Source organism: Trachinotus anak, unplaced genomic scaffold (genome assembly GCF_046630095.1).
Source record: "Trachinotus anak isolate AG129_WGS33_773 ecotype Australia unplaced genomic scaffold, CSIRO_AGI_Tana_v1 ptg000020l, whole genome shotgun sequence".
NCBI classification, from domain to species: domain Eukaryota; kingdom Metazoa; phylum Chordata; class Actinopteri; order Carangiformes; family Carangidae; genus Trachinotus; species Trachinotus anak.
In genome coordinates, this window is record NW_027273871.1 from 7,837,579 (window position 1) to 7,863,052 (window position 25,474).

At 42.9% G+C, this 25,474-nt stretch overlaps 4 protein-coding genes across 5 annotated transcripts; all 4 read left to right on the plus strand.

The window, feature by feature from the left end:
• Positions 1-2,590: 2,590 nt before the first annotated feature.
• LOC139637466 (hepatitis A virus cellular receptor 1 homolog) lies at positions 2,591-10,463 on the plus strand. Of its 2 annotated transcripts, none has more exons than XM_071506198.1 (7): positions 2,591-2,806; positions 3,181-3,513; positions 6,059-6,124; positions 6,297-6,367; positions 6,864-6,951; positions 7,935-7,962; positions 9,452-10,463. In XM_071506198.1, exons 1-7 carry the CDS (start codon positions 2,728-2,730, stop codon positions 9,567-9,569), a joined length of 783 nt encoding a protein of 260 aa, XP_071362299.1. In that variant the 5' UTR covers positions 2,591-2,727; the 3' UTR covers positions 9,570-10,463. The 2 variants fall into 2 exon arrangements, with proteins under 2 accessions (XP_071362299.1, XP_071362300.1); XM_071506199.1 differs by having other exon boundaries at positions 6,867-6,951.
• A 21-nt stretch (positions 10,464-10,484) lies between these two features.
• On the plus strand, positions 10,485-14,532 carry LOC139637469 (interferon-induced transmembrane protein 3-like). Its single transcript, XM_071506202.1, has 4 exons — positions 10,485-10,757; positions 12,584-12,679; positions 12,716-12,858; positions 14,164-14,532. Exons 1-4 carry the CDS (start codon positions 10,562-10,564, stop codon positions 14,347-14,349), a joined length of 621 nt encoding a protein of 206 aa, XP_071362303.1. The 5' UTR covers positions 10,485-10,561; the 3' UTR covers positions 14,350-14,532.
• A 149-nt stretch (positions 14,533-14,681) lies between these two features.
• On the plus strand, positions 14,682-18,155 carry LOC139637470 (cornifelin homolog B-like). The gene is made up of 4 exons (XM_071506203.1): positions 14,682-15,968; positions 16,874-16,984; positions 17,165-17,319; positions 17,507-18,155. Exons 2-4 carry the CDS (start codon positions 16,882-16,884, stop codon positions 17,627-17,629), a joined length of 381 nt encoding a protein of 126 aa, XP_071362304.1. The 5' UTR covers positions 14,682-15,968; positions 16,874-16,881; the 3' UTR covers positions 17,630-18,155.
• Positions 18,156-19,218: 1,063 nt separating this feature from the next.
• nhp2 (NHP2 ribonucleoprotein homolog (yeast)) lies at positions 19,219-22,587 on the plus strand. The gene is made up of 4 exons (XM_071506317.1): positions 19,219-19,516; positions 20,411-20,480; positions 20,601-20,706; positions 21,426-22,587. Exons 1-4 carry the CDS (start codon positions 19,357-19,359, stop codon positions 21,549-21,551), a joined length of 462 nt encoding a protein of 153 aa, XP_071362418.1. The 5' UTR covers positions 19,219-19,356; the 3' UTR covers positions 21,552-22,587.
• The last annotated feature ends 2,887 nt before the right edge of the window (positions 22,588-25,474 follow it).

The following is a 25,474-nucleotide window of genomic DNA, read 5'->3' on the forward strand; positions in this document are numbered from 1 at the left end:
GACTTTTTTATTAAGTTCATATTGAATCAAAATGAAAACTAATTTATAATGAAAATCTTCTTTGCATTGAACTGATGCTTGTTCTTATTCACTCTGCACTTGATTATGTTTCCACTTACAAACACTTGTTTGTACTTTTGGTGATTTTATTGCATCGTCTCATGAAACAGCTCCACTGGTCACAGTCTGTCAATCACATGGTTGCCAGGCCTTAATTCATACTCTGCTTTATTGTCTATTTTCCTCTACATGGACCATAATTTCAAAAAATGAACATCATGTTGTATTGAAGAAGACTTGAAACTAACAACTGAGGCTATAAACTCCTTAGGAAAACATTTACTGAGGTAATGAATCAGTGAGAAGTTGAGACATTTTCCCATAGACTTCAATACATCAGACTTCTCTTTACAACCAGTGGAGTCGCCCCTGATGGTCATTAGAGAGAATGAAGGTTTAAGTAACTTCGCCTGCAGGAGACTGGTGTCCGATTCAAATAAGATTTTTATCTTGCCAGAAAATTCATTAAAATTCAATTATCAAAATGTATTAACTGACGAAGCGTTTCAACTCTTAACTCATCTGCAGGGTGTCAGGAGCAAACAGGAGCCGAAGCTGTGGATATTTTTTCACTGTGCAGCTCGGTCGTCTTCTTTCAGCCTCTGGTGAAGTGAAACCAGAGACAGCAGAGAGAGAGTAACTTTGGTGAAGTTCACAGTCCGAGGTTCAGATACAGGAAGTGGGTGTTGCTGCCAAAAGGAAGTCGTCTGCTGACCGCGCTCTAAGAACCTTCTGCAAATGTGTTTGCTGGTTACAACACTCTGTAACCAGCTGTTGTGACTGATGACTTTACCTGCTTCTCAAGTACTTCCCTTATTTTTATTATTTATTTATTTGTTTACTTCCCTTATTTCTAAATGTGGTACATTCGTTCTTATTTTAAACAGAAAGTTTAGTGAACTCTGGGATATTGATGTGTCATTTAAGACCAAACTACTAGTTCATTCCTGCGTTGTATATATATAATATATATTTAAGGATTAAAATTACAAATAAATAAATAGTATTAATGACAAACATTCTCATTTAGTTGGTTGATTTCATTACTATGACTTTTCAAGTTTACAAAATCATAATTTAGGCTCAGTCAGTCGTTGCCCTCAAGTATAAATTCATAAATTAGATTTATTTCATCATAAGACAGACTCCAACGTTCCTCTCCTGATTGGCTCTTATCAGTCAATACTATCCTTCCCTGATTCCTCCCGCTCCTATCATGTGACCTTTTACGGAAGAAAACCATCGCGTCAGCTTCGACCACCAGCAGTGACAGCAACATGTTTAATGAGTCATAGGTAACAGACCTTGTTGTCTTTGTTAGCAGCTGTTATTCCGTTAAATTCTGTATTTTAGCTCGACAACTGCTCCTGTAATTAATCAACTGAGAGTAAACATCTGCTTCCTGTTTACACCAGCTCGCACATGCTCAGTGATGCGTTTTCAGGCATGCTGGTGTGGACCGTGAGTTTGTGGACTTCTGTTTTGAAGCCTGAGTTTCATTGTATTTTTGAATTGTTTGTGTATCCTGATTGTCAGACAGGTGTTACAGTCTGTCAGTCAAACTTTAGCCCCGCCCTAATGCTTACCCTGCTTTATGAACATCATGTTGTGTTGAAGAAGACTTGAAACTAGAGACTGAGACATAAACTCATCAGGAAAACATTTACTGAAGGAATAAATCAGAGAGAAGTGGAGACATTTTCCCATAGACTTCAATACAATCAGACTCTGTTCACAACCAGTGGAGTCGCCCCCTGATGGTCAGTAGAGACAATAAAGGTTTAGGACTCTTCAGCATCAGCCTCACATTTCAGACCCAGAGTCTACGTCCGTCTGTGGTTGTGGGCGGAGCTGTTTCTGACACTGAGCAGCTGGTCTGGACAGATCACTGTGAAATGAGATGTCTGAGGCTGATGAGCTGTGGCTGCAGAGTCAGGCAGCCGCCACCAATGTTACCAGCTGATTAGTTTACTGATAATCAATCATCAGTGGGTCAGGATTATGCTGGACGTCAAGGTGAAGGACTTCAGATGCTACAGCTGTTACAGACATATTCGCTTCAAACAGGTCATTACAGGACAGTGTTGCATCTTCTCCACATTCACATCGAAGTGGAAGTTTTGAGCAGAGAGACCTGACACTGAACATCACAGCCTTTTGAATGGTGATGTGTTCACGAGCTCAGTAAAAGGTTGGTGAACTACATTGTCAGTGAGTCCTTGAACATAGCATTTTGAAACCATTCAAACAAACAAAGTGATTGATAATTTCAGATGGGAGGTGGTTGCAGCAGACCTTCAGACCCCGGTGTGGTTGCTCTCTGTGGTCAGTTTGACTGATTTTGAGGATGAGGTCTGAGATACAGAGCTGCTCCTCAACGTCTCTTCTGTCTCTGCTGCTGCAGAAACACTGGGTTCATAACACTGTTGTTTCTGCAGAGGGTCAAACAGTTCTTCACATCAGTTCTTGTATAATTAACCTTCCTTTCACAGTTACTTACTTTGTTCCTTATTTTGGTTTGATTTGCATCTTATCTCAAACCAAATACACTGGGTCATTTTTTGTAGTGTGTGTGTGTGTGTGTGTGTGTGTGTGTGTGTGTGTGTGCGGGTGTGTGTGTATGTGTGGCAGCTGTGATGACTCACAGAGTGTCAGCAGCTGTGTTAAATGTGGTCTGACTTCGTGAGCGATGACAGTTTGTCAGCGCTCATCATGACGATCGTACTGCTGCTCGCTCTGCTCACAGGTACTTCACATCATCTTGACTGGTTATTGATCAGTTTTATTGATGATTATAAATGTTTCCTGTTCTTGTCATTCATTCTAATAGATTTGCCTCAAACCACTTTGTCTCAGTGAGTTACCTCTGTGCTAAATTCAGTCTGACACCAGCTGATCGCTGCATGTGGCTGCTCTGTGTTAATAGTGATATCAGTGAAGTCACATGACCTTCACCTGACATCAAGGTTTTATTTTGGTCTTCACGTCTGTTCTGTGTGTATCGTGAGCACAGACACATGAAACCAGCTGCTGAGAATAAGTTAAAATAATCAGACAGGACGCATCAGTGTGACAGTGAGACAGAGAGGCTCTGTGTGTCACTGTTTCCTGTCTCCACAGTCGCTGTCAGTGACAGCAGGACGGTTGTTGGTCGAACAGGTGAGAGCGTCACTCTGCCGTGTACATATGACGTTAAACATCATGGACGACTGTCAGTTTGCTGGAATCGAGGAGATATACCAATGTCAGGCTGCAACAACCAGATCATCAGCACAGATGGACCAAGCAGAGTCTCCAGCAGGTATCAGCTACTGGGACGAGTGGAGGACGGAGATGTTTCCATGACGATAGTGAACCTCACAGAGACAGATGCTGGACGGTACGGATGTCGGGTGGAGATACCTGGGTGGTTCAATGATGACAAACATCACTTTGATTTGAGGGTTGAACCAGGTGAGAGCTTCTTTAACAATCACTGGGTTTGTGTGAAGGTGGAGGTTTACATGAATGAGTTTCTGCTACAAGACTTAAGTTTGTTTCCATAAAAATTGTTGTTTTTATTGTTTTTCAAAAAGATTATTATGGAACAAGCTGCCTAAATATTACATGATTAATGTAGTGACAGGAACATGAGAGTTGGTCTTTATGTTCATGAGGCAGAAAATGTCCGACTGTCTCTCTCTCTCTCTCTCTCTCTCTCTCTCTCTCTCTCTCTGTTTCCATCCAACTGTTTTCAGACACATTTTCATTAGAAAAAAAAACGTAGTGAAAATGCGTCATGATTAAACTCTGACGTACATGAGGTGTGAAGAGATGATGAGGAGGCTGAACCTTCCTCACAGTGACACTGTCAGCGTCAGTGTTTCAGGTCCTGAACTCACAGCGTCTGTTCCTCAGAGGTCTGATGATTCACAGGACAACATGTCCAGCACCTGGGACAGACTGTCCAACCTTTATGGACACTTTTCATTAGTCTGCTCATATGACCTGAAGTTACTGTTGCCATCATGCACCGGGTCTGTTCTGCAGACCATCGTCTCATTAAGAACTAGAGTCAAGTCACAGGAAACATGGTCACAGTCTACTTCCTGAGGTGAATAATGTCCAGAGGTGTTTCTGCAGAACATTATGATGTCACGGTGAAGTTGACCTTTGACCTTTTGAATATGAATTGTCATCATCCTTATAGACATTTGAGTTTAAGTGTGTCATAATTAGTGCATGAATCACTGTGACCTTTTACCTTTGACCTTTGACCACCAAAATCTAACCAGTTCATCCTTGAGTCCAAATCAATGTTTGTGTGAGACATGATGAAGAGAGAGTCGGCGACGCTGAGGCATGGAAACACTCTGAGAACGGCTCATACCACAGGTTCAGAGACGTTACAGGACACGTTAGTCAGATCGTGGCTGTTAACACGTTGATGCGAGGTGAACAGCTCAGAGGGTAACAACCAGACCAGCAGCAGCAGAGAGCGTAGACCTGTTCACACTTTACTCTGACTGCAGCTGTGAGCTCCTCTGATGAACATCCCCTCTCAGACTGACTGTTATCTGCACAGATACACAGTGAAGGTCTTTTCTCTTCAGGACCGGTCCCTTCAAACAGGAAGAAACAACCTTTACATTCACTGACTCCACTTCCACCTCCAGAGGTCTGATCACTGTGACTCATCGTCACTGTGAGACCTCCGTCTGCTTGTGATGCTGTTTGATGATGTTTCATTCACTGAGAGAGAACTGAGTCTAACTGAGTCTGAGTCTGAGTCTGAGTCTGAGTCTAACTGAGTTTGAGCCTGAGTCTAAGTCTAACTGAGCCTGAGTCTGAATCTGAGTCTAACTGAGTTTGAGCCTGAGTCTAAGTCTAACTGAGCCTGAGTCTGAGTCTGAGTCTAACTGAGTCTGAGTCTGAGTCTGAGTCTGAGTCCGAGTCCAACTGAGACTGAGTCTGAGCCTGAGTTTGAGTCTGAGTCTGAGCCTGAGCCTGAGTTTGAGTCTGAGTCTGAGTCTGAGTCTAACTGAGTCTGAATCTGAGTCTGAGTCTAACTGAGCCTGAGTCTGAGTCTGAGTCTTACTGAGCCTGAGTCTGAGTCTGAGTCTGAGCCTGAGTCTGAGTCTGAGTCTGAGTCTGAGTCTGAGTCTGAGCCTGAGCCTGAGTCTGAGTCTAACTGAGTCTGAGTCTAAGTCTAACTGAGCCTGAGTCTGAGTCTGAGTCTGAGTCTGAGTCCGAGTCCAACTGAGTCTGAGTCTGAGCCTGAATTTGAGTCTGAGTCTGAGTCTGAGTCTGAATTTGAGTCTGAGTCTGAGTCTGAGTCTAACTGAGTCTGAATCTGAGTCTGAGTCTAACTGAGCCTGAGTCTGAGTCTGAGTCTGAGTCTTAGCCTGAGTCTGAGTCTGAGTCTGAGTCTGAGCCTGAGTCTGAGTGTGAGTCTGAGTCTGAGTCTGAGTCTGAATTTGAGTCTGAGTCTGAGTCTGAGTCTAACTGAGTCTGAATCTGAGTCTGAGTCTAACTGAGCCTGAGTCTGAGTCTGAGTCTGAGTCTTAGCCTGAGTCTGAGTCTGAGTCTGAGTCTGAGCCTGAGTCTGAGTGTGAGTCTGAGTCTGAGTCTGAGTCTAACTGAGCCTGAGTCTGAGTCTGAGTCTGAGTCTGAGTCTGAGTCTGAGTCCAACTGAGTCTGAGTCTGAGTCTGAGCCTGAGTCTGAGTCTGAGTCTGAGTCTGAGTCCGAGTCCAACTGAGTCTGAGTCTGAGTCTGAGCCTGAGCCTGAGTCTGAGTCTGAGTCTGAGCCTGAGTCTGAGTCTAACCAAGCCTAACAGGGTCTGTAGCAGAACCCGCAGGAGAAAACAGATGAAACTGACCTGTCACAAACCCTGAACCTCTGAACGCAGCCACACGAGAGGTGACAGATGTTTGTGTGAACAAAGAGTCGAACCTCGTGTGAAACAGACTGAGGCCTTTAGAGTCACTGATGATCCTGATGTTGTGTTAATGTTTCAGCAACAACAACAACACCGTCAAACACACAGATGTCTACACAGCAGACAACAGCCAATGAGACTACAGGTACACACACACAGACACACACACTTAGTCACACTAATTCTCCTCCTGAGTGATGGAGCAACACAGTGTTTTCCCCTTGGTGTCAGATGAGTGTGATCACATGACCTCAGTGACATCGTGCTGCTGACACAGCTGTGCTAAAAACATCTGCTTTCGTTTCCCTGTCCTGCAGGTCAGATGATCACCACAAGGAGCAACCTGACTTCCCCCTCCAGCAGCACCATCACCAGCCTCACAGCCCAGGTGAGATACGCACGCACGCACACTTCCTGTGTGAGGTGACAACAAAAATCAACTGTGATAATAATAATGTAATTTTCGGGCCATATGTCCTTCCCCACCTCTCTTACATCAGAGCAAGGTCCCCAGAGGAAAAGTGCCTTTAATGTGTTGTTTAGTCACTTTGTGTAGTTGTTTTGTGTCTCTCTGTGATCATTTTGTGTTTTTTTTATTTGTTTTTGATGTTACTTTGTGGTCATTTTTATCTCTGTGGGGTTTTTCCTGTTTGTTGTTGTTTCATGTGACTTTGTTGTCGTTTTGTGTCTTTTTTTGGTCATTTTGTGTCTCTTTGTTGTCATTTTGTGTGTCTTTGTATTTATTTTGTGTCTCTGTGGTCATTTTTCATCTCTATTGAACTGTTTTGTGTGACTTTGCAGTCGTTCCAACAAACAGTGGCTTCATACAGCCTGAAGATGGTCTGAGGAAGTAACACTGAGTGTGTCTCTGTGTTTTACATCAGCAGGACAGCAGCAGTGTGTCTGTGGTTCTGGTGTGCGTTTTGTTCGGGCTGATCGTGTTGGTCACAGTGGGTGGAGTCATCATTATAGGTATGTGAGGCCCCACAGTCTCATGACATGCTCACATCCTCACGTTCTCTCACACGTTCTCACACGTTCTCACAGACGTGGACTCTGTTTGGTGAAGTTCTGCTCTTGACCACTCGCCTTAACCCTGACAGGAAGCAGTGGTCAGTCGGCCATGATCAAATATAGAAACAAAAGTAAGTTGGTTAGGTGGAGATAATTTCACCTTTTAAAAGAGATAATTTCATTCTCCAACAAAAATCAACACAAATCTAAAAATATACAATTTGATACTGATTCATTTCTCTTCAATAAAAGCTGAAAAATCAAATGAATCTCACACAAAAATATTATCTCACCTGTTTAAATGAAACACACCTGAACAACAGACAACAGATTCTGCTGGAGTGTGCATTAAAAGATCTGTTTTATGTTATTAGCTTCAGTCAGCGTTAGTTAATGATCTGATAAATGACTATAACTGACTTCTTTATGAGTATTAATATTATCATTCCAGCTGTGTTTCATCACTTAGACGTGATCACAGCTGCAGCGTCTTCGTCATCATCATTATCTTTATTTACTGATCATACGGATCAATAGAAGCTGGAATATCTCACCACTGAATACGATCCATCTCCAGTGATATTATGAAGCGCCGCGTTCAAACTATGACCTCAGTATCAACAGTTTAATGACATCATCGCTGTTACAGTGTCGTGACTGTGATGTGTTTGTGTTCACCTGTTCAGTCGTTCAGATGAGTTTTCAGCCAGATTTAAAACTCATCAGAGAAACATCTGTACACACTCCAGATGGACGTTAGGTTTAAAGGAAAGGAAATCAATAATCAATAATCAATATAGATTAGAATTGAAGGTCTCTTTGTTCTTTTTCTGGAGCAGCAGTGGATGAATTGAGTTTTTATATAAAGGATCATCTCAGTCTGTTAAAACACATCACTTGTCTCCTCATTAATGGCGTCTTTCATGTTTCTGTCTCTACAGCCAAAAAATGGAGGCACCTCAACAAAATGTAAGTTTTTGTAATGAGACTTGTTCAGATCAACTGTTTTTTTTCTTGTTTTGTCGATGGACTAAATTTAATTTCCAAGTAAACTGACCTCTGTCAGCTCTTCAAGCCTCTGTCCAATCAGTGGAGGCCGAGCGGCCGTGAGACGTTTCAGTCTGGAGGCTGTCGTAGGTTTAACGTTGTCTTCTCACGACTCAGCAGAGACCCGATGAGTCAGCATGTTGACAGCAGGGTGGGGGTCTCTTGGTGTCTCACCCTGCAAACTGTCAACATGCTCCACATTATCACTGCCTCGTCATCGTCATCTTCATCCCAGCATCATCTTCACACCCTTCAGTGGCGCTGAGATGAGTTCAGACTGAAACTCAATGATGAGAGAGAAGACCCGAAACCACAAACCACACGGCAGATTTCTGATAAATGTTAAATCCAACTGTTCCAGCTGTCGTCCTGCAGAGCGCTGTGAATTTAGTTTTCTACTGATGACCTTCTAACAGTCATCATGATGACTGAAGCCCACCCCTTCAATCCTATTTAAACCACAAAACCACCAGAGTGAAACAAGCTGACTTATTTCTTATCCTATGTGTGTCTTTGTGTATTAATGTGGGCACATATGTGCCCCAGGCTTTGTGCTAAGCTAAGCTAACTATGTCTTTGTGCAGAAGAAACAGAGATGAAACTGATCCACCCTCTCATTTAACTTAATCAAAGACACCTACATGTGATTCTTTAAGGTTTTAGACATTTAGAGTTATTATATTATAATATCAGTTACTTGGGCACAAAGAATGAGACCTGAATCTGAGCCCTCGCTTTAATAACTTTATTGATATTAACTCGTTGAAACAGGAACTTTGAGACAGAGATGAAAGCGTGAAGAGGAAACATCTGAGGTTTTCTCTCTGACTGATGTGACATTCACAGAGACGCTCGGACTCGTGCTGAAGCTCACAGGACGTTTCTGAAGATGTCACATCGTAAATGTCAAAGCCTGAAGTGGAGCATGTGACCACAGGACGTGTGTCTGAAATAAACAAGTTTCCCTGAACCATAGTGTGAAACCACTCCACCGTGGATTGTTTGAAGGGTTTTTAAAACTTCATATTTATTTGATTTTATTGATTTTTTAGATTAAAGCTGTTCTTTCTGGAAATCCACAGTGGCTCAGAGATTCTAATTAAGTTCCAATAAGTCTGTACGTCATTACATGAATTTTACAGGAAGAGCCAAATGACACTGTCCAGATCATTAGGAAACAACAGGAGACGTTTTGTGTGGTTGTTGAGTGTCTCTCTGATCATTTTGTGTCTCTTTTTATTGGTTTTGTGTTACTTTGTGATCATTTTCATCTCTGTGGGAACTCTCGCCGTCCGTTGTTGTTTTGTGTCTCCTTGTGGTCGTTTCATGTGACGTTGTTGTAATGATGTTATGAAAGAGAATGATGAGCACAGTGAACGATGACTAAGCTCCTTCTTCCTCTGCTCCTCAGGCCTCAGCGGCAGCAGGTCACCGGCTCAGTCCAGCTCCAGACGCGAGGTCCGGCGGTGGAGAACATTTATCAGATAGACGCAGGCGGTGACGGAGGCGAGTACGAGTACTGTCCCTGATCCATGAAGCCCCGCCCACTAGCTCACAGCTAACACACTGTGTATGGACTTGTGTAAACACGAGACTCTTCAGCGTCACTTGAACGCAGCATCACAGCCGGACCTCTTCAGACTCTTTGGAACATTCTAGAGCTCTGATGTCACAGCGCCTGTTGCTAGGAGCGACCGCTGAGGCCTCATGGATACTGAAGTTTTTACCTTCGACAAAACTGATGATCAGAACAGAGAAGATGTTTCTTAGAGCAGCGGCTCCGTCCGCTTCACTGCTGAGCATCTTTTCATTTCACCGACTCTCACAGGAAGCTTTTCATGGTTCTCTCAGTGTTCCAGTAAAACACTGAGAGAACCTGTGAGTAATGGTGTCTGTGCTGGTCTGTGTTCTCCTGCTGGACCTCGGGCTCGGTTCACCTCCACCAGCCTCTGAGCCTGAGCAGTAAATCACTTGTTGAGGTCAGACCTGCTCTGATGGTCGGTTTCATTTCCTCGTGTTGTTCATGAGTCACTGAATGCAGACGGGAGTGGAAGCAGCTGCTGTCAGTGTCTCTCCGTCTCCACACGGTGGCTCAAACACACAGAGCTCCTCTCTGTGCTGATGCTGTCGTTACCCAGCGCCTCATGAACTCCACCACGAGCTCCACCCTCCACCTGCCCCACAACACCTTCATCTCAAACTGCTCCTCACTCTCATACTCCATACCCAGACCACCCCCCCACCCCCCACCCAGATGGCACAAACAAAATAAAACTGATCCAGTGTGTGTGTGTGTGTGTGTGTGTGTGTGTGTGTGTGTGTGTGTGTGTGTGTGTGTGGTGGGGGAGGGGGTCCTTGGTGCACATGTGAACTGAGCCCATTTCAAGTGCCTCATCTTGTGAAATAAAGTCTTGTGAAAGTGATGCTGTGTAAATCTTATGTAGCTCAGAGATGCTTCCACACTGAGGATGACTTTGTTTGTGATGTGATGAAGATGAAGCTGGAACTATGACTCCAGCCGATGTGCGGAGCTCTACATGCGGAGTTATATGAGCGGAAGGATACGGAAGAACGAGAGTTGGCCAACCTCCCCCCACTTCACCCCCCCGCAGCCAGACCCTACCCAGACACAGCGGGGGAAACAGTGAAAGTTCAGCGGACCTTTCGGACTCAGAAGCTGCTGGTTCTTCTTCTCCAGACCCCGGACTCCACTGCAGGTAACACACCGACTTACACACAGAGCCGCTGCACAGCAGATGAGGATGGAGAGTAGCTGCAGCTGCGGACCGTGAAGTCTCAGGTGTGATGAGGAGCAGACGTGGGCCGCGTCAGGACGTGTGTCTGTGGGGAACCGTCCTGAGGAGGCGACTCTTTATTCACCTTCATTCACCTCCACCACGGTGTCTGAGCCCTGAGCTGAAGGTTTGATCAAACTGTCATGAAGTCAGTCTGATGTCTGATCCGGGTAAACTTATCTCCATGGGAGCAGTGGTTGGATAACCTGTGAAACAACCCGCCACTTCATGATGAAACAAATAGGATTGCACCTCTGGGAGAGACTGACCCCCTCACACTTGATCTTTTCAGTCAGCTTTATTTATAACAGGGCGGATAAATGCTGCAGAACCACCACCAGGGACAGAGAGCTGAGACCTTCAGTCATGATTAAATAAAAAGAAAGTACCAGAGGAAATCAGACATAGACACTATGATCATTTATACCATTGTTAAGTAGAGAAAATTCATTTTAGTGCTTTCTGCATTGATGATGTTAACTATGAGAATATAATCTCAGTTTTCTCACAGTGCATCTTCTTCTCCTAGACACATTTAGTCTCAGTTATATGATGCAGAGGAGAAACTAAAGGAGAACCTGCAATAAAAAAGGTTCAAAGGTGAAGGTCACAGAATCTTTTTCATAAAACAAGCAAACATAATAAAATAAGATAAGATAGGACTTTATTGATCCCACCACGGGGAAATTTGTGCGTTACAGGAGTACATACATTTCCATTACAGTTTCAAGCTTAAAACCGCTGCTCTAATGTGGGTCTGCTGTGGTCAAACTACAATGGTGCATCGCTGTAAAAGTGTCGCCATTATCTCCTTCCCTTTCATAAAGGAGGGTTGAGTGTCTCCTATGCCAAAGGAGATAAGATAGGAAGCTTTGAAGCTCCTTTCCTCAGCTCTTATCATGGCTGCTGCTCAGATATTCCCGTTTATTTCACTCAGAACATTCCTGAGAAAAAAAAACACATTTGGACCAGAGCCAGACTCTCCTAAGACCTCCCCAGCCTCCTCATCCTCACTAAGGAACGACAGGACACTGAGTCTGTTTCATCACACTTTGTCTACACCAAGTGTAAAAACTTTGTTTTGGTGGATGGAAACTCACCTGTTCTCATGTGGTTCTAGTCACACACTGTATATAAAATATGGTTTCTTCTGGTTCCCTAAAACCAAGATGGCGACGGCCAAATCACAAACTCAAGGCTCGAGGTTCACAAACCAATGGGTGACGTCGCAGTGGGTTGACACAATTGTCTCTGAAACTCAGGGAAGTTTTTTTGTTCCTGTTCCTCGGCTGGAGGGAGTTTCGGTTCCAGCCACTGATCTAGTTCACAAACACGTTCAGTCATCTATTGTTTCAGGTGGTTCTTGTTCTGCTCAGGTGGAGAACTGGTCACGTGGAGCTACACCAAACTCACCCAGGCTGCAGAGCAGAACAAGAACTGCTGTCTCAACCGCTGCAGTTAGCGGTTAGCTAGCAGTTAACATGGTCTGGGTAGCAGCTGGTTGTTTAACAGTTAACACAGGCTGGTTAGCAGAGACAGAACTTTTAAAGTTAAATATCTAAATATAGAAACTTTTAATGAGGCGATCTGTATGATTCATCTGAAAAGTAGATCATACGACAAAGATCAACAGACTGTCCACTTATATGAGCCCCTCATCTAGAGCCTCCACTTGGAGAATGAACACAGGGTGTAGAAACCTCAGGTCAACAGGGTGCATCACTGACTGACTCCTCCCTGAACTCCAGACGCTCCGATGGATCCTGAAGTTCACCAGTTCAAACCTCTCCGGCTGAAGGAGAAGTTTGATGGAGAGCCTGAACAGTATGGAGAGCCTGGAGGACCTGGAGAGCCTGGAGGACCTGGAGAGCCTGGAGGACCTGGAGGACCTGCACTGGTTCAGTATACCACGGTCAACATCACCACTGAGCTCCCCAGGGACCACATCATCTGGTCCCTTCTCAATTTCATGTTCTCACCCCCCTGCTGCCTCGGTCTGGTGGCAGTCATCTATTCCATCAAGGTGAGTCTCTGTCTGACGTCATTCATGTAGCGGCCTTCTGTTACTGCATCATCAAAGACAAAAGACATCCTGACCAGCTGCCTGGTCCTAAGAGTCCAACGCTAACCCCTCCCCCAAACTTTGGTTCCCATCAAACATTAGTTCCCGAGCACGATGGAGGGGACATTGCTAACTGTGGGGGCGTGTTTCACGGTCCTTTATGACGAGTCCCTGGCTGCTCACAGGGAGTTAATTAACAAAACACACCTGGACCGAGGTGTCTGACACTGCAGTAGCTGGACTGATTTTTCCTGCTCATTTCCTGGTTGGTTGTGAACCAAGAATCAACCTCCAGTTCTGAGAAATGAAGCTAGAAGCTGCAGTTCCTCTAATGGCCACTAGAGTCTGGCTCCAGCAGTGAGTCGGTCCCCACAGACTCCCATGTTCAAATGTCCAACTTTCCAGCAGAAAGAAACATGTTTACAGCCTGGTACAGAAACTGTTCTGGTCTCTAGAGATCATTTCCTCCTTCATGACGACTTTACAGCTGAATTTATAGAACTCACCTGTTTACATTTTATTAAGGACTAAGGGTATGTATAATTGAGGGCGTGGCCTCTCTGAGTGACAGGTGGGTGATCTTATACTTGCTACAAACTGGCTCCACACACGCCCCGCCTCTTTGCCCATATTTGGATGAACTAATTCCAGGTGAATTGGAGAAGCGTAGCCTGCAGTATCCTTGGTGAGAGTAGGAAGGAATTCCATGCTAACTAGCGCCATAGCATAGAAAACAGTATCCTGAACAACCTTGCTAGCTGTCGATTTAATATATACCTCAAACCATTACCTCTCGTGACTCCCTCAAGCCTGCCTGAGTCTGCAGTGCCAGAGAACTGAAAACCTGTCTCACCAGTTCCCACCAAAATCTGTGTAATATGAAGCTAATACAGTGCTGGGGAACACAGGACCCACAACATGAGGGACCGCCCACTGCTTTCTTTCAAAGGTCCCATATCATATAAAGGTAGATGTCCATGTCTTTTTTGGTTATAAAGCAGCCTGCATTCAGAAACTGAGCCTTTAAACCAGCCGTCAGGACTTCTGTTACGTTTTGATGTCACACCAAACAGCCACGCCCCAAGCCCCGCCCACCTGGACCCACCAGCCAACCTTGCAGGATTTGGTTTCTCTGATTGTTTAGCTGGAATCTGCTATATTTTTATTGGATCATTCAGAAAACAGTCTGATAAACTTCTGAAGCTTCTGCAGGAGACGATAAAATGTTGAGGTTGACCATGAATTAATGAGCTTTGTTCCTTTCAGGCCAGAGACCGGAAGATGGTTGGAGATATGAACGGTGCCAAACGCTACGGCTCCATCGCCCGTGGCATCAACATCGTTGCCACCATCCTGTTTTGCATCCTGATCATTATTTCAGTTGTTCTGATTTTCTACATGCCCATGATTGCAGGGGTCATCCATAGCTTTTTGTCACACAAACTGATATGAGAGGATGTTGTCCCAGCTGCCTGTGGTTCTGATGTTTCTCTGGCACCATTTATAACTTTTTACACCAATTTTATACCTTTTTACTCATATATTCTTATTTGTGTTAAACAAAACTGCGGTTTGTTAAATTCAGATTTCCTGTCAGCTGGTGTTTTATCTGTCAATAAAGGCTCTGTTTCATAACTTCCTGTGTGAGGTTTTGTGCCATTGTAGTGTTTTTACATTTGCGCAGTGTTTATCTGTATTTATTGGTGTGAGTAAAAACAACATTAACGTGTGTGTGAATTGCGGGTTGTACTTGTACCATCACAGCAGTTGTAATCACTGAGGTATGTGACAGAGCTGGACTGATTTTTCCTGCTCATTTCCTGGTTGGTTGTGAACCAAGAATCAACCTCCAGTTCTGAGAAATGAAGCAGTTCTGAGAAATGAAGCAGTTCCTCTAACGACCACTAGAGTCTGGCTCCAGCAGTGAGTCAGTCCCCAGAGACTCCCACGTTCAAATGTCTTTACAGCAGAAGGAAACATGTTTACAGCCTGGTACAGAAACTGTTCTGCTCTCTGGAGATCATTTCCTCCTTCATGACACCTGTGCGGCTGAATTTTATAGAACTCACCTGTTTACATTTTATTAAGGACTAAGGGTATGTATAATTGAGGGCGTGGCCTCTCTGAGTGACAGGTGGGTGATCTTATACTTGCTACAAACTGGCTCCACACACGCCCCGCCTCTTTGCCCATATTTGGATTAACTAATTCCAGGTGAATTGGAGAAGCGTAGCCTGCAGTATCCTTGGTGAGAGTAGGAAGGAATTCCATGCTAACTAGCGCCATAGCATAGAAAACAGTATCCTGAACAACCTTGCTAGCTGTCGACACCTGTGCGGCTGAATTTATAGAACTCACCTGTTTACATTTTATTAAGGACTGAAGTTATGTATAATTGAGGGCGTGGCCTCTTTGAGTGACAGGTGGGTGAGCTTATGCTTGCTACAAACTGGCTCCACACACGCCCCAACTGTTTGCCCATATTTGGATCAACTGTGAGTTGGGGGTGGAGTCAGGCACTGCCAAGATGGCGACTGTGACGTCACAGAGGCTACGTCCATCTTCATTAACAGAAGGAGTCTTTAATATGAACCTTTCATTGTAGTTTAATGAGTTGCGTAGTGTAAATAACACCATGACTGTGCCACAACAACCTACTGGTGAAGTTAACTGGTAAGAGTTAACTAGCTGAAGTTAACCCAGTGTTGTGTCCACTATTCACTCCACACTTGGTCGAGTTTTAACCTGTGATTTTAATGTGAATTATTTTCTGCACAGTAATATTAGAGGAGAGGAGCTGTAGGTGGAGCTCTGGTTGACTTCACTCTGAACTGAACAGTGTGTTTAATGTGCGTCTGTGTTGGTTTCCTCTTGTGTTGTTGTGTGGGATCACACAGGTTATTACGTCTGTAGATGTGGAGCATTTGTACAGGCTCCACCGAGAGCAGGTGGTGTTGCGACACATCCCAGTCGGACATGTTTATCAGGTTCATGTGAAACTTTTGTCCCAGTCTGAGACGTCGTCATCCAATCAGAGCAGCTGAACCAGTCTCAGCCCAACAGTCACACAGGTAAGATATGATCCCCTTCTCTCTTCCTCTCAGCTTCGAATCAGATTTTATCAGAGCTGGTTTATGATCAGATGATGTGAGCGATGTCCCAGTTCATCGTCTTCATGTTGTTGTTGTTGTTTGTGGGTTTTATTCTATCACAGTTAAATGTAGGAAACTGAAACTCAAAATGTAAAAACAACACAGTGACTGATGTTCTTCATTCTTATAATTCTCCTCCACATTTAGGCAAATATTCTAACTTCACCACATCTATCTGACATATGTTAATTTGCATAATTATTACAGTTTTTCATTCAAATGAAATAATTCAGCTTCTGAAATATGATGCGTGGTTCAGTGAAAAAATCTCATCATCAGCTTGTTTTAATTTTCTGTCTCCTTTGTCTTTTTGTCTGAAGGTGCAGAAACAAGTTTATTTGAATTAAAAACAGGTTGAAATATAAATTCACAGAAGTTACATCACATGAACACCAGAAAACATCATAACATGAACATTATATATCAGTTTTAGCTGATATTTCTATAATCAGAAAGTCCTCAGGGTGAGGAGTCACAATAAAGTGAGAATGAAACAGAAAAAAGAAATCAGGAGGTAAAACAGAAATATTTAGTCATAGCAGAAAAACATCTGTAAAGTTAAACTCAAATATCAAGTTAATGTGATGATTTATTTTATTTTATCATCAGGCTGCAACATAACAACATGTGAAAACACTGAAGGGGTCTGAATGTTCAGTGTGTAAATCTCTGAATCTACTTTTACTGTTTGGTACATTTAGCTGAAAATATTTAAGTATTTTCACACTCTGGTGTTTGTGGTTGTGAGAACATGATCCACATTGTGTTTACATGTGGTTGTGACAGCAGCTGTGTGTGTGTGTGTGTGTGTGTGTGTCTGTGAGGTGTGGGGATGAGTGGGCCGGTGTTGGTGCAGCCTCGGGCTCTGGTCGTCTCCTCTCATCAAGATGAGTGGGCGTCTGGGATCTGTGACTGCTGCGAGGACATGAAACAATGTACGACAACACAACACACACAACACTCATCATCACCATCATCACCATCATCATCATCATCATCACCATCATCACCATCATCATCATCCTCACTTCACTCACAGAGACACTCATGACTTTTTAGAGTCTGATGAGATGATAATGTACAAACTGTAATGTTGTGTTGTTGTTGTTGTGCAGGTTGTTGTGCGTTCTGGTGCTGTCCCTGCTTTGCCTGTAAAACCACTAAAGAGTTCGGTCAGTGTCTCTGTCTCCCCCTGCTGGACGTCTTCGGCTGCGTCCACCCCATCACCATGTCCATGAGGGTCTCTGTGCGCCACCGCTACGGCATCAAAGTGAGGACACTGAATAACACTGTGTTGTCGTGTGGTTTTGTTTTGGTGCCATTTTACTGTTCCCTTTCTTGTTTTGTATTTTTTTGTTTTGTTTTCAGATAAAAACCCGTCTCTCTCTCTCTCTCTCTGTTGTGTTGTGTTGTGTTGTGTTGTGTTGTGTTGTGCTGTGTGTGTCTGTTGTGTTCAGGGCAGCCTCTGCAGAGACTGTGTGTGCTCCACCTTCTGTCTGCCCTGTGTCTGGTGTCAAATCTCCACAGAGATGAAGAAAAGAAAAATCCCGACCGTGCTGAGTGACATCTTCCAACGCTGATGACATCATCACTGTGACATCACTGCTCCTAGTCTTACCCCTCAAATCAATTACAGTTATTGGTTAGTGGCGTTAACCAGCCTGTTGTTCCCTGTCAGGATCATTATCAATTAATTCAGGATTATTATCCGTTAACTCAGGATCATTGTCAGGTCTGAATTCACAGTCTAATTTTAGCATTTAGGTGTTTACTGTATGTCTCTGCACATTATACATGTATTAATAATCTGTTTTGCACAAACTCATTTTATAAGTAGTTTATAAAGTTAGTTTAGTATTTATCTAGCATGTTTGTTTTTTTAATTTGTTTTATTTAATTCTGCCGGTTTTGTGTTTCTATCCTGTTAAATTAGTACAGTGTCTTACTGTATTAATGTTCCACTATAATAAATATATTTAATTTATCTTTATATTTATATTTATACTTTATACTCATTTCACCCACTGATAGGTTTCTGAGACAAACATACTTATTTACTCAAAGTAACCAAAAAAAGAGCAAAAGGAAGCGAAGAACACAAATAGTTCAATTCAATTCAATTCAATTCAATTTTATTTGTATAGCGCCAAATCATAATATACATTATCTCAAGGCACTTTACAGGGTAAGGCCAAGACCTTACTTTGTTACAGAGAAAAACCCAACAGTTCCCACAACGAGCAAGTTGTAGAAAAAACAAGGGTAGAAAAGAAGTGTAAATACTATAGAAATATATAAATGAAGTAAATCTGGGCTGAAATAATAGTAGCAATGAAAGTAAAGCAGATTGGTCCTGTTGGTTATCTGACTCCATTTGACCTCCTTCACTCGTGCCTGGGAACAGCTGAGTTTTCCTGTGTGAAGCAGAGAAAAGAAGACAGACAGAGACACAACACTCCCACCTCCTCAAGGCTGTCTCCCCTCTCTCAGTCAACCGGGCCCCTGCACACTTCTGTCCTCGTCTCTACCTATGCAGTCTATCCGTGGCACGTCCGCCCCTCCGGAGAACAACCCCTCACACATCCTTGGCTTCACTCTCTGTAACACCCTGCTCCCTGTTGAGACTTCAGCAACATATAGTTATCAAAATACCAAAGCAAGCATCCTGCCCCAACATGTTTCTCATAACCTACTCACACACACAATGCTATTGTACACAAATATTCTTCACTTCATACTGAAAACATTTTAAATTTGTCGTGTTACTGTGCTTCTTGTGTTTTATTTATGCAATTTTTTAAAGGTTTTAAGTTTTGTTTTACTGTTTTTTTACGAAAGAGAACTGTTTTTTCCGTTATTCTGTACTAACATTACTCTGCTTCATGCCAAACACCGCATTAAAAATGGAAATTTCACAAAGATTAACCTTGACTTTATATTATGTCAGATTTTAGTCTATATGGGAATTAATTTAAAAAGGGAGCTTGGGTTGCTTAACAAGTTTTTTTCTTTAACCAGTAATTATTTTATTTTATCATTAAAAAATAAAACATTCTCCTTCCTTAGATATGTTCTCTCAGGGTTTGTACGCCAAAGAAAGGTCTTTTATTTTGAAGGCCCGGCCGGGGCTGCCCTCCGGGCCGCCGGGGGCGCTGTTGTGACCCCGCTCAGTCAAACCGAGGCAGAGGGGCTCGAACACGTGTGGCTGCGCTGTGGTGTGCGTGTTGTGACCGGCGGGCAGTGATCAGATCCGAAAACCGCTCCACAAGTATCGATTATTTACTCCGATCAGACCGTTCGATCAGAAATGACTAAAGCGAAGAAGGAGAAGGCGTCGGCGGACGGAGAGGAGGCCGCCGGCGGGAACGAGAAGTCTTACCAGGAGCTGATCGCCAACATGAACCCGGTCGCTCAGCCGCTGGCCTCCAGGAAACTCAGCAAGAAACTTTACAAATGCGTCAAAAAGGGTAAAAAACGAAGCTCCGGGCGTCTGGTCGCTGCTCTCAGGATCTGCAACGTGCCAAACTCCGCTGTGAAACCAAAGATTTTAACAGTTTCTTGCGTATCTGCAGACTGTACAGATGTTGTGGGTTGAGAGATGAGATTCTGGTGTTTTGATTAATTCGGCTTGTATCATGTCAAAGTAGTGTCTGGGGTTTTGAATTGTTTGGCCATTTCATGAGGGGCAGGCGATCCTGATCAGGCTGGATCCCGTCGTCGTCTGTCTGGTGAAAGTGCCAAACTCGGTTAAACAAACCTCAAGGTTTAGTCTTCTCACGCGTCCCAGCACATGTTACAAGCCAAGTCAAGAAATCAGATCATGTTAGAATCGTTGGAGTCTTCAGATTAATTCGGCATACATCATAAACATATCCATATACATCACAGTTTGAAATAGGTATATTTTTCTTCTTTGGGGACCAGATGTATAGAGAAATATAAGAAAATGATCCTGTATCATTTTTATTAGTCGGTGTTTAATCTTTAGAGACAAACACACGTGTGATTGTTGTTCACTTTGTTGCTGATCTTTGCCAGTTTTCTTCAGTTTCTGCTGTTTTCATGGTGAGAAGGCTAAAAAACTCAACATTTAATGTTTTCTTGCATGTCTGCAGATATTGAGACCTTTTACAAATCATTCTTCTGTCTTATTAGTTTGGTGTCTATTTTAGAATTGGTTGTCAGAGTGAAACTCTCTTCATTATCTTGATGGACCAGAAGAGACATCGTTCCCGTTCACATTTCACCTTGCTGGACTCAGCAGTAGGAGAATAAGAGGAGATCTGAATGTTGATCTAAAAACCAACAGATTTTGGACTGTAGTCTGGATCAGGGTCTCATGGTGTTTTCTGTGTTCCCAGCTGCCAAAGTGAAGAACATCCGCCGAGGAGTGAAAGAAGTTCAGAAGTTCATCAACAAAGGAGAGAAAGGGTGAGTCAGCGGCCATGTTTTTAACTCAGTCACACTTTTTAGGGCCACTCTGTCATGATGATGATGATGATGATGATGATGTTGTTTTCCCGCTGACGTAAACCTGATGCGTCTCTGCAGCATCGTGGTGTTGGCCGGCGACACGCTGCCCATCGACGTCTACTGTCACCTGCCAATCATGTGTGAGGACAGAAACCTGCCGTACGCCTACATCCCATCTAAAGTGGTGAGTCGCCCCCCCCCCCCCCCCCCCCCCCCCCCCGCAGGGTAATGAGCTGGGCTTTCAAGAGGCTCAAGAAGTGATGAGATAAAAATATTAAACTTATTAGCAAGGAAACTGTAACATGGATCATTGTTCAACACCTTTCAACAACACGACAAGTCAAAGTGCTTTTCGTGACAAACAGAAACATTGGATAAAATATTTAGACACAGAGGGCAAACAGCAAAACAAACTAAATATAATAAAATCAAAATTACAGTCAGGGCTCCTGTGCATCCTGGAAAACCTGGAAAATACTTGATCAGTTTTCCAGCCATGGAAAACACATGGAAAATTAGAAAAAATGTCCTGGAAAATTATTTTTGCATTTTTCAGACAAAGTTCTGTTCAGGATTATGTTGACGTTCAGATGCTAACAGGCTGTTACTTTGTTAGCGCCACTTCAAACCCAACGCTGCGTTGTTCAGGAGAAACAGACCATAATATGACATGAGGTGTTTACCTGTTGCAGCAGGAGCTCACAGGGGGTGTGGTTAACCTCGTTAAAGACGCCACTTCCTGTTACTAGTAAAGAATAGTAAAAAATCTGAGCTACTTCAACTTTGATTCTACATTTTATTGTGAAGTTCAGTCTGGATTCGTCAGGAGGGAATTTGTGCTCGTGTCGTGTTGAGTGTTTGTCTCTGACGAGTTCTCGTTGTTGCGTCCTCGTCTCCGTTCAGGATCTGGGTTCATCTGCAGGATCCAAGAGGCCGACCTGTGTGATCCTGATCAAACCTCACGAGGACTATCAAGACGCCTACAACGAGTGCGCAGAGGAGGTGTCCAGCCTGCCCAAGCCGGTCTGAGACACGTCAGCCAATCAGGGAGCAGCTGTGAGGTCACTGCCTTCATGTAAATAAACCCAGTTTAAAGGAGCAGTCTGACATTTTAGAAAACTCTCTTGTTTCTCCTCAGAAGTTGCGTCTCTCTCCATGTTTCTGTTTCTACACCTGATGAACAAACAACATCCGACATCAGAGTCACAGCTAGGCTAACAGTTTCCCTCTGCTTCCAGTGTTTGTGCTAAGCTAGGCTAACCATGTGGTGGAGAAGAGAACAAGAGAGTTTAAATAAATGTTGGTGTCTTTGTTTGTTTCTATTCAAACAAAGTGTGTAAATAAACAACAGGACGATTTTCAACCAAACACAGAAAACAACAACAATAATGTCAATAATACTTCAGGAAACAGCAGGTTTTGTTGTTTGTTGTCGTGGGCGACGACAGTGTTCACACCTGCATCCACATGTGTCTCAGGCAACGTGATTACAAGTACAGGTGTGATCTCACCCAAGAGGCATCGAGATCCGACCACTCAGACCACGTTCAGAGGTGGTCAGGGCCACGAGTCCTGGGCCGCGCTGAAGGACCGCCTCCTCAGCGGAGCTCAGAGGCGAATCACAAACATCTTTGGTTTTTCTGGGCCACAGTCTGTGCTGAGCAGGTTTCTTCTTCTTCTTTTAATCTCTGGCAGACAGGAAGTGCACAGCTGCTTCCTACTGGTTAAAAACAACAACGTGGGTTCAACCAGATGAGAGAGGTGAGGTCACAGGTGGTTACCAGAGACGCATGTTGCTGCCAGGTGTGAACAGGTGAGAGCAGTAGAGCCTCACTTTTACTTTTCTGTTTCAAAAAAAAAAAAAAAAGGCACACTGACGTTTAGTTGAGTCATTTTTCAGAAAGTTGTAATTTGATAATTTTATATTTTTCTTGTTGAAAATCAAACCACCTGTTGTTAAAATGTAGAGTTTTGATTGATCAGCTCAGGTTTGTTATATGTTTCACACTTTGTGACTTGTGTTTTTTTTTTGTTTTTTTTTAATTAAAGGAAACGTGAACTGAGATCGTGTCTTTTTGTTTCTTGGTTTGAATGAACACATGATGATGAAGTGATGAACTGACACTGAGCTGCTTGTTTTACTTCACATGGTTTCTCAGCTTTCACAGGTTTTACTGCACAGAAAATCAACAGGATCCTTTAAAGTCAGAGTCGAATAAAACTTCATCCACACCACCTTTGTTTACAGATGCACAGTGTCAAACACTTTGTTAATGTTAAGATTTTTATCTTGTTTGATTTATAGAAATACAACGTTAATGAACTGAACATGAAGGTCTCTCAGTCAAAACAATAGCAAAAGACGGTGTTGGGTGACATGAAGTAGCGTGGGAGTTATTGCCATCAGCTTCTCCTGGTTTGGTTTCCTTCAGTGTCAGTGGTTCAATAAAACAGCTTCACATTTAAAGCCAGTGATTCACTGAGGTCTCTGATTGGCTAGAGCTGAGCTGTCAAACATTTCCTCAGCTTGTTTCTCTAATAACTTCAGATCCAGACGTCCAGTAACTAAAATCCTTCATCCGGTTCAAATGTTGAGCTGTAAACCACCAAGGTGTAAAATGTGTTTACAAATACAACACTGATACATGAGCAGAGAGGATATGACATCATCAACAGGCAACCAATGAAACAGAGCGTTACCAAGATTAAAATCACAGATTTCTGTGGTTTGAAAATTGATGGAAACATTTGTGATAATGTAAAAACACAATTCAACATTTAGAACAGAGGTCTGGTTGTTTTAATGTGGAACAGTTACAAATTCTAACTTTAAATGTATAGTGGAGTAAAGTACCTCATCACTGTAGTGAAGTCGAGTAGATGAGGAAATGTTCTTTCTACCACTTTCTATTTCACACCACAGCTCAGACTTTATTTTATCCAGCTGATTGTGTTATTATGGCTTTTATTGTTTTATTTCTTACTTACCCAGAGCTGGGAGAAATACACAAAACCACAGCGTAGAAAAACTAGCAGCATCAAAATATACTAGAAGTACCAGAAGTAAAAAATAAATTATTATTATCTATATATATTATTATATTATGCAGAATCATCTGTTGGATTATGATTATGGATAAATAAATTCTTATTTTGATCAATGATAAAATATTGTAATTTATTTGTTGATAATATTTTGTATTATTAATATGAATCTATAAAGTAATTTACAAAGTAAATCTGTACTTCACTACAGTATTTGAGTGAACAGGTCAGTGGTTTAAAGAAACTGAATAAATGTTGACCATCCTGTGCAGTTTGCTGCTGTGGGATGTTTCAGCCACACGGGGGCAGTGCTGCGTCACAAACACTCTAAGACTGAGTTGTCCGGTTCTGACCTGGGGGGGGGCGCTGCAGTACAGGACATGTAAACTCTCATGTAAGTGTATTAATGTTTTTGAGGAATCAGGAAGAATTTAAGAAAAAACAACAAAAGTCTTGCATTTAACGCTTCACTCCTGCAGTGTTAACTATCAGCTATTTACTGTTTTATTCATTTTTTAAATCTTTTAAAATCCTCTGTTCTGTTTGACTCTCCCTGGTTCTTGCATCTTTTTTCAAATATTGAATAAAAAGTAGCTTAATTATTATTTTCAACAGAGGTTAGTTTTGTGTAATACATGAAATACATGAAAAGCAAAAGTGTTTCCTGACATTGTTATATTATTGTTATCACTGATGACACAGTTTTATTCCATCAGACTTTCTGCTGCAGCGGATTCTCAACACAAAACTGCAAATACAGGATGAAACACTTTGATTAGTTATAGACTGAATCAACTGGATGAGCCAGAGACACTGAACTAGTTATTTAATATAGTCTGGTTCCTCACTGTGAACTCACTTACAGGATTTATTACATCATGATAGTGTCACAATTATTGATTATCACGAGAATCTGTTAATCAATACTAAGATTTATATATTTTATGTGAATCATCCTCCTGCACTGTTTAATGTTTCATGAAGAAAATCAAACTGATTATAGGGATCAATAAAGCAGTTATTTTATTACATCTGTGTGTGTGTGTGTGTGTGTGTGTGTGTGTGTGTGTGTGTGTGTGTGTGATGTTTATTGTGTCAACACTCCACATGTTGGATCACAGAACCTGGGTCCAGAATCCAACAAAGCTCTTAAAGGCGCCCTTGCTGTGGTTCCAGGAGACCGCGGAAGTATGGGCTGTCTTTTAGGGATCCCAGAGCTCCTTAAGAGTTTCCAGGGACTCTTACAGAACATCCAAAGTTGCATTTAACTTTAGTGTCAGGGGGGCTTCAGTGTCATTAAAGGGGTCTCATGTATCCTTAAGGTGGCCCAGGCTTTCAGCAGTCCAGCAGAACGAGAAATCCATGAGGGCATCTTGGGGCTTTTTAAAGAGCATTAAGAGGGCTCTTAGTGGGCCTTGGTTTTAGGGGCCTTTAAAGGGGGTCTTTGGAGGTGTAAGGGTTCACAGGTTTCCAGGAGTGGTTGGTTCCAATAATTTTCTCAGTTCTCGATGTAGCTGTGGTGGGTTTTAAGGTTTCTTTAGAGGGTTATGGGTTATCCAGGAGTCCTTGAGGTGGTTTCTGCTGTGAGGGTTCTGCAGTTTTAAGAAGATATGTAGCACGCTTGTGGGATCCAATGGGTCTTCCAAGTCTTTGGTTTGGCTGTAGGAGTTTGAGGGGGTTTGAGCACTCTATGAGGCACCCTTGAGAAAGTTTACATGGCTTATTGATAAGGATTCAGAGACGTTTGAAGTGGTTTTAGGGTGGTGTGAATGGTTATACAGTAGCCCTCAAGGGGGTATTAGATGTCCTTGAGAGGATCCCAGAGCTACTTGAGGAGGAGTAAAAGCTCCTTACGTGGACTCTAAAGTCCCTGAAATTAGGGCACCCTGTTAAAAATGACTCCTTTA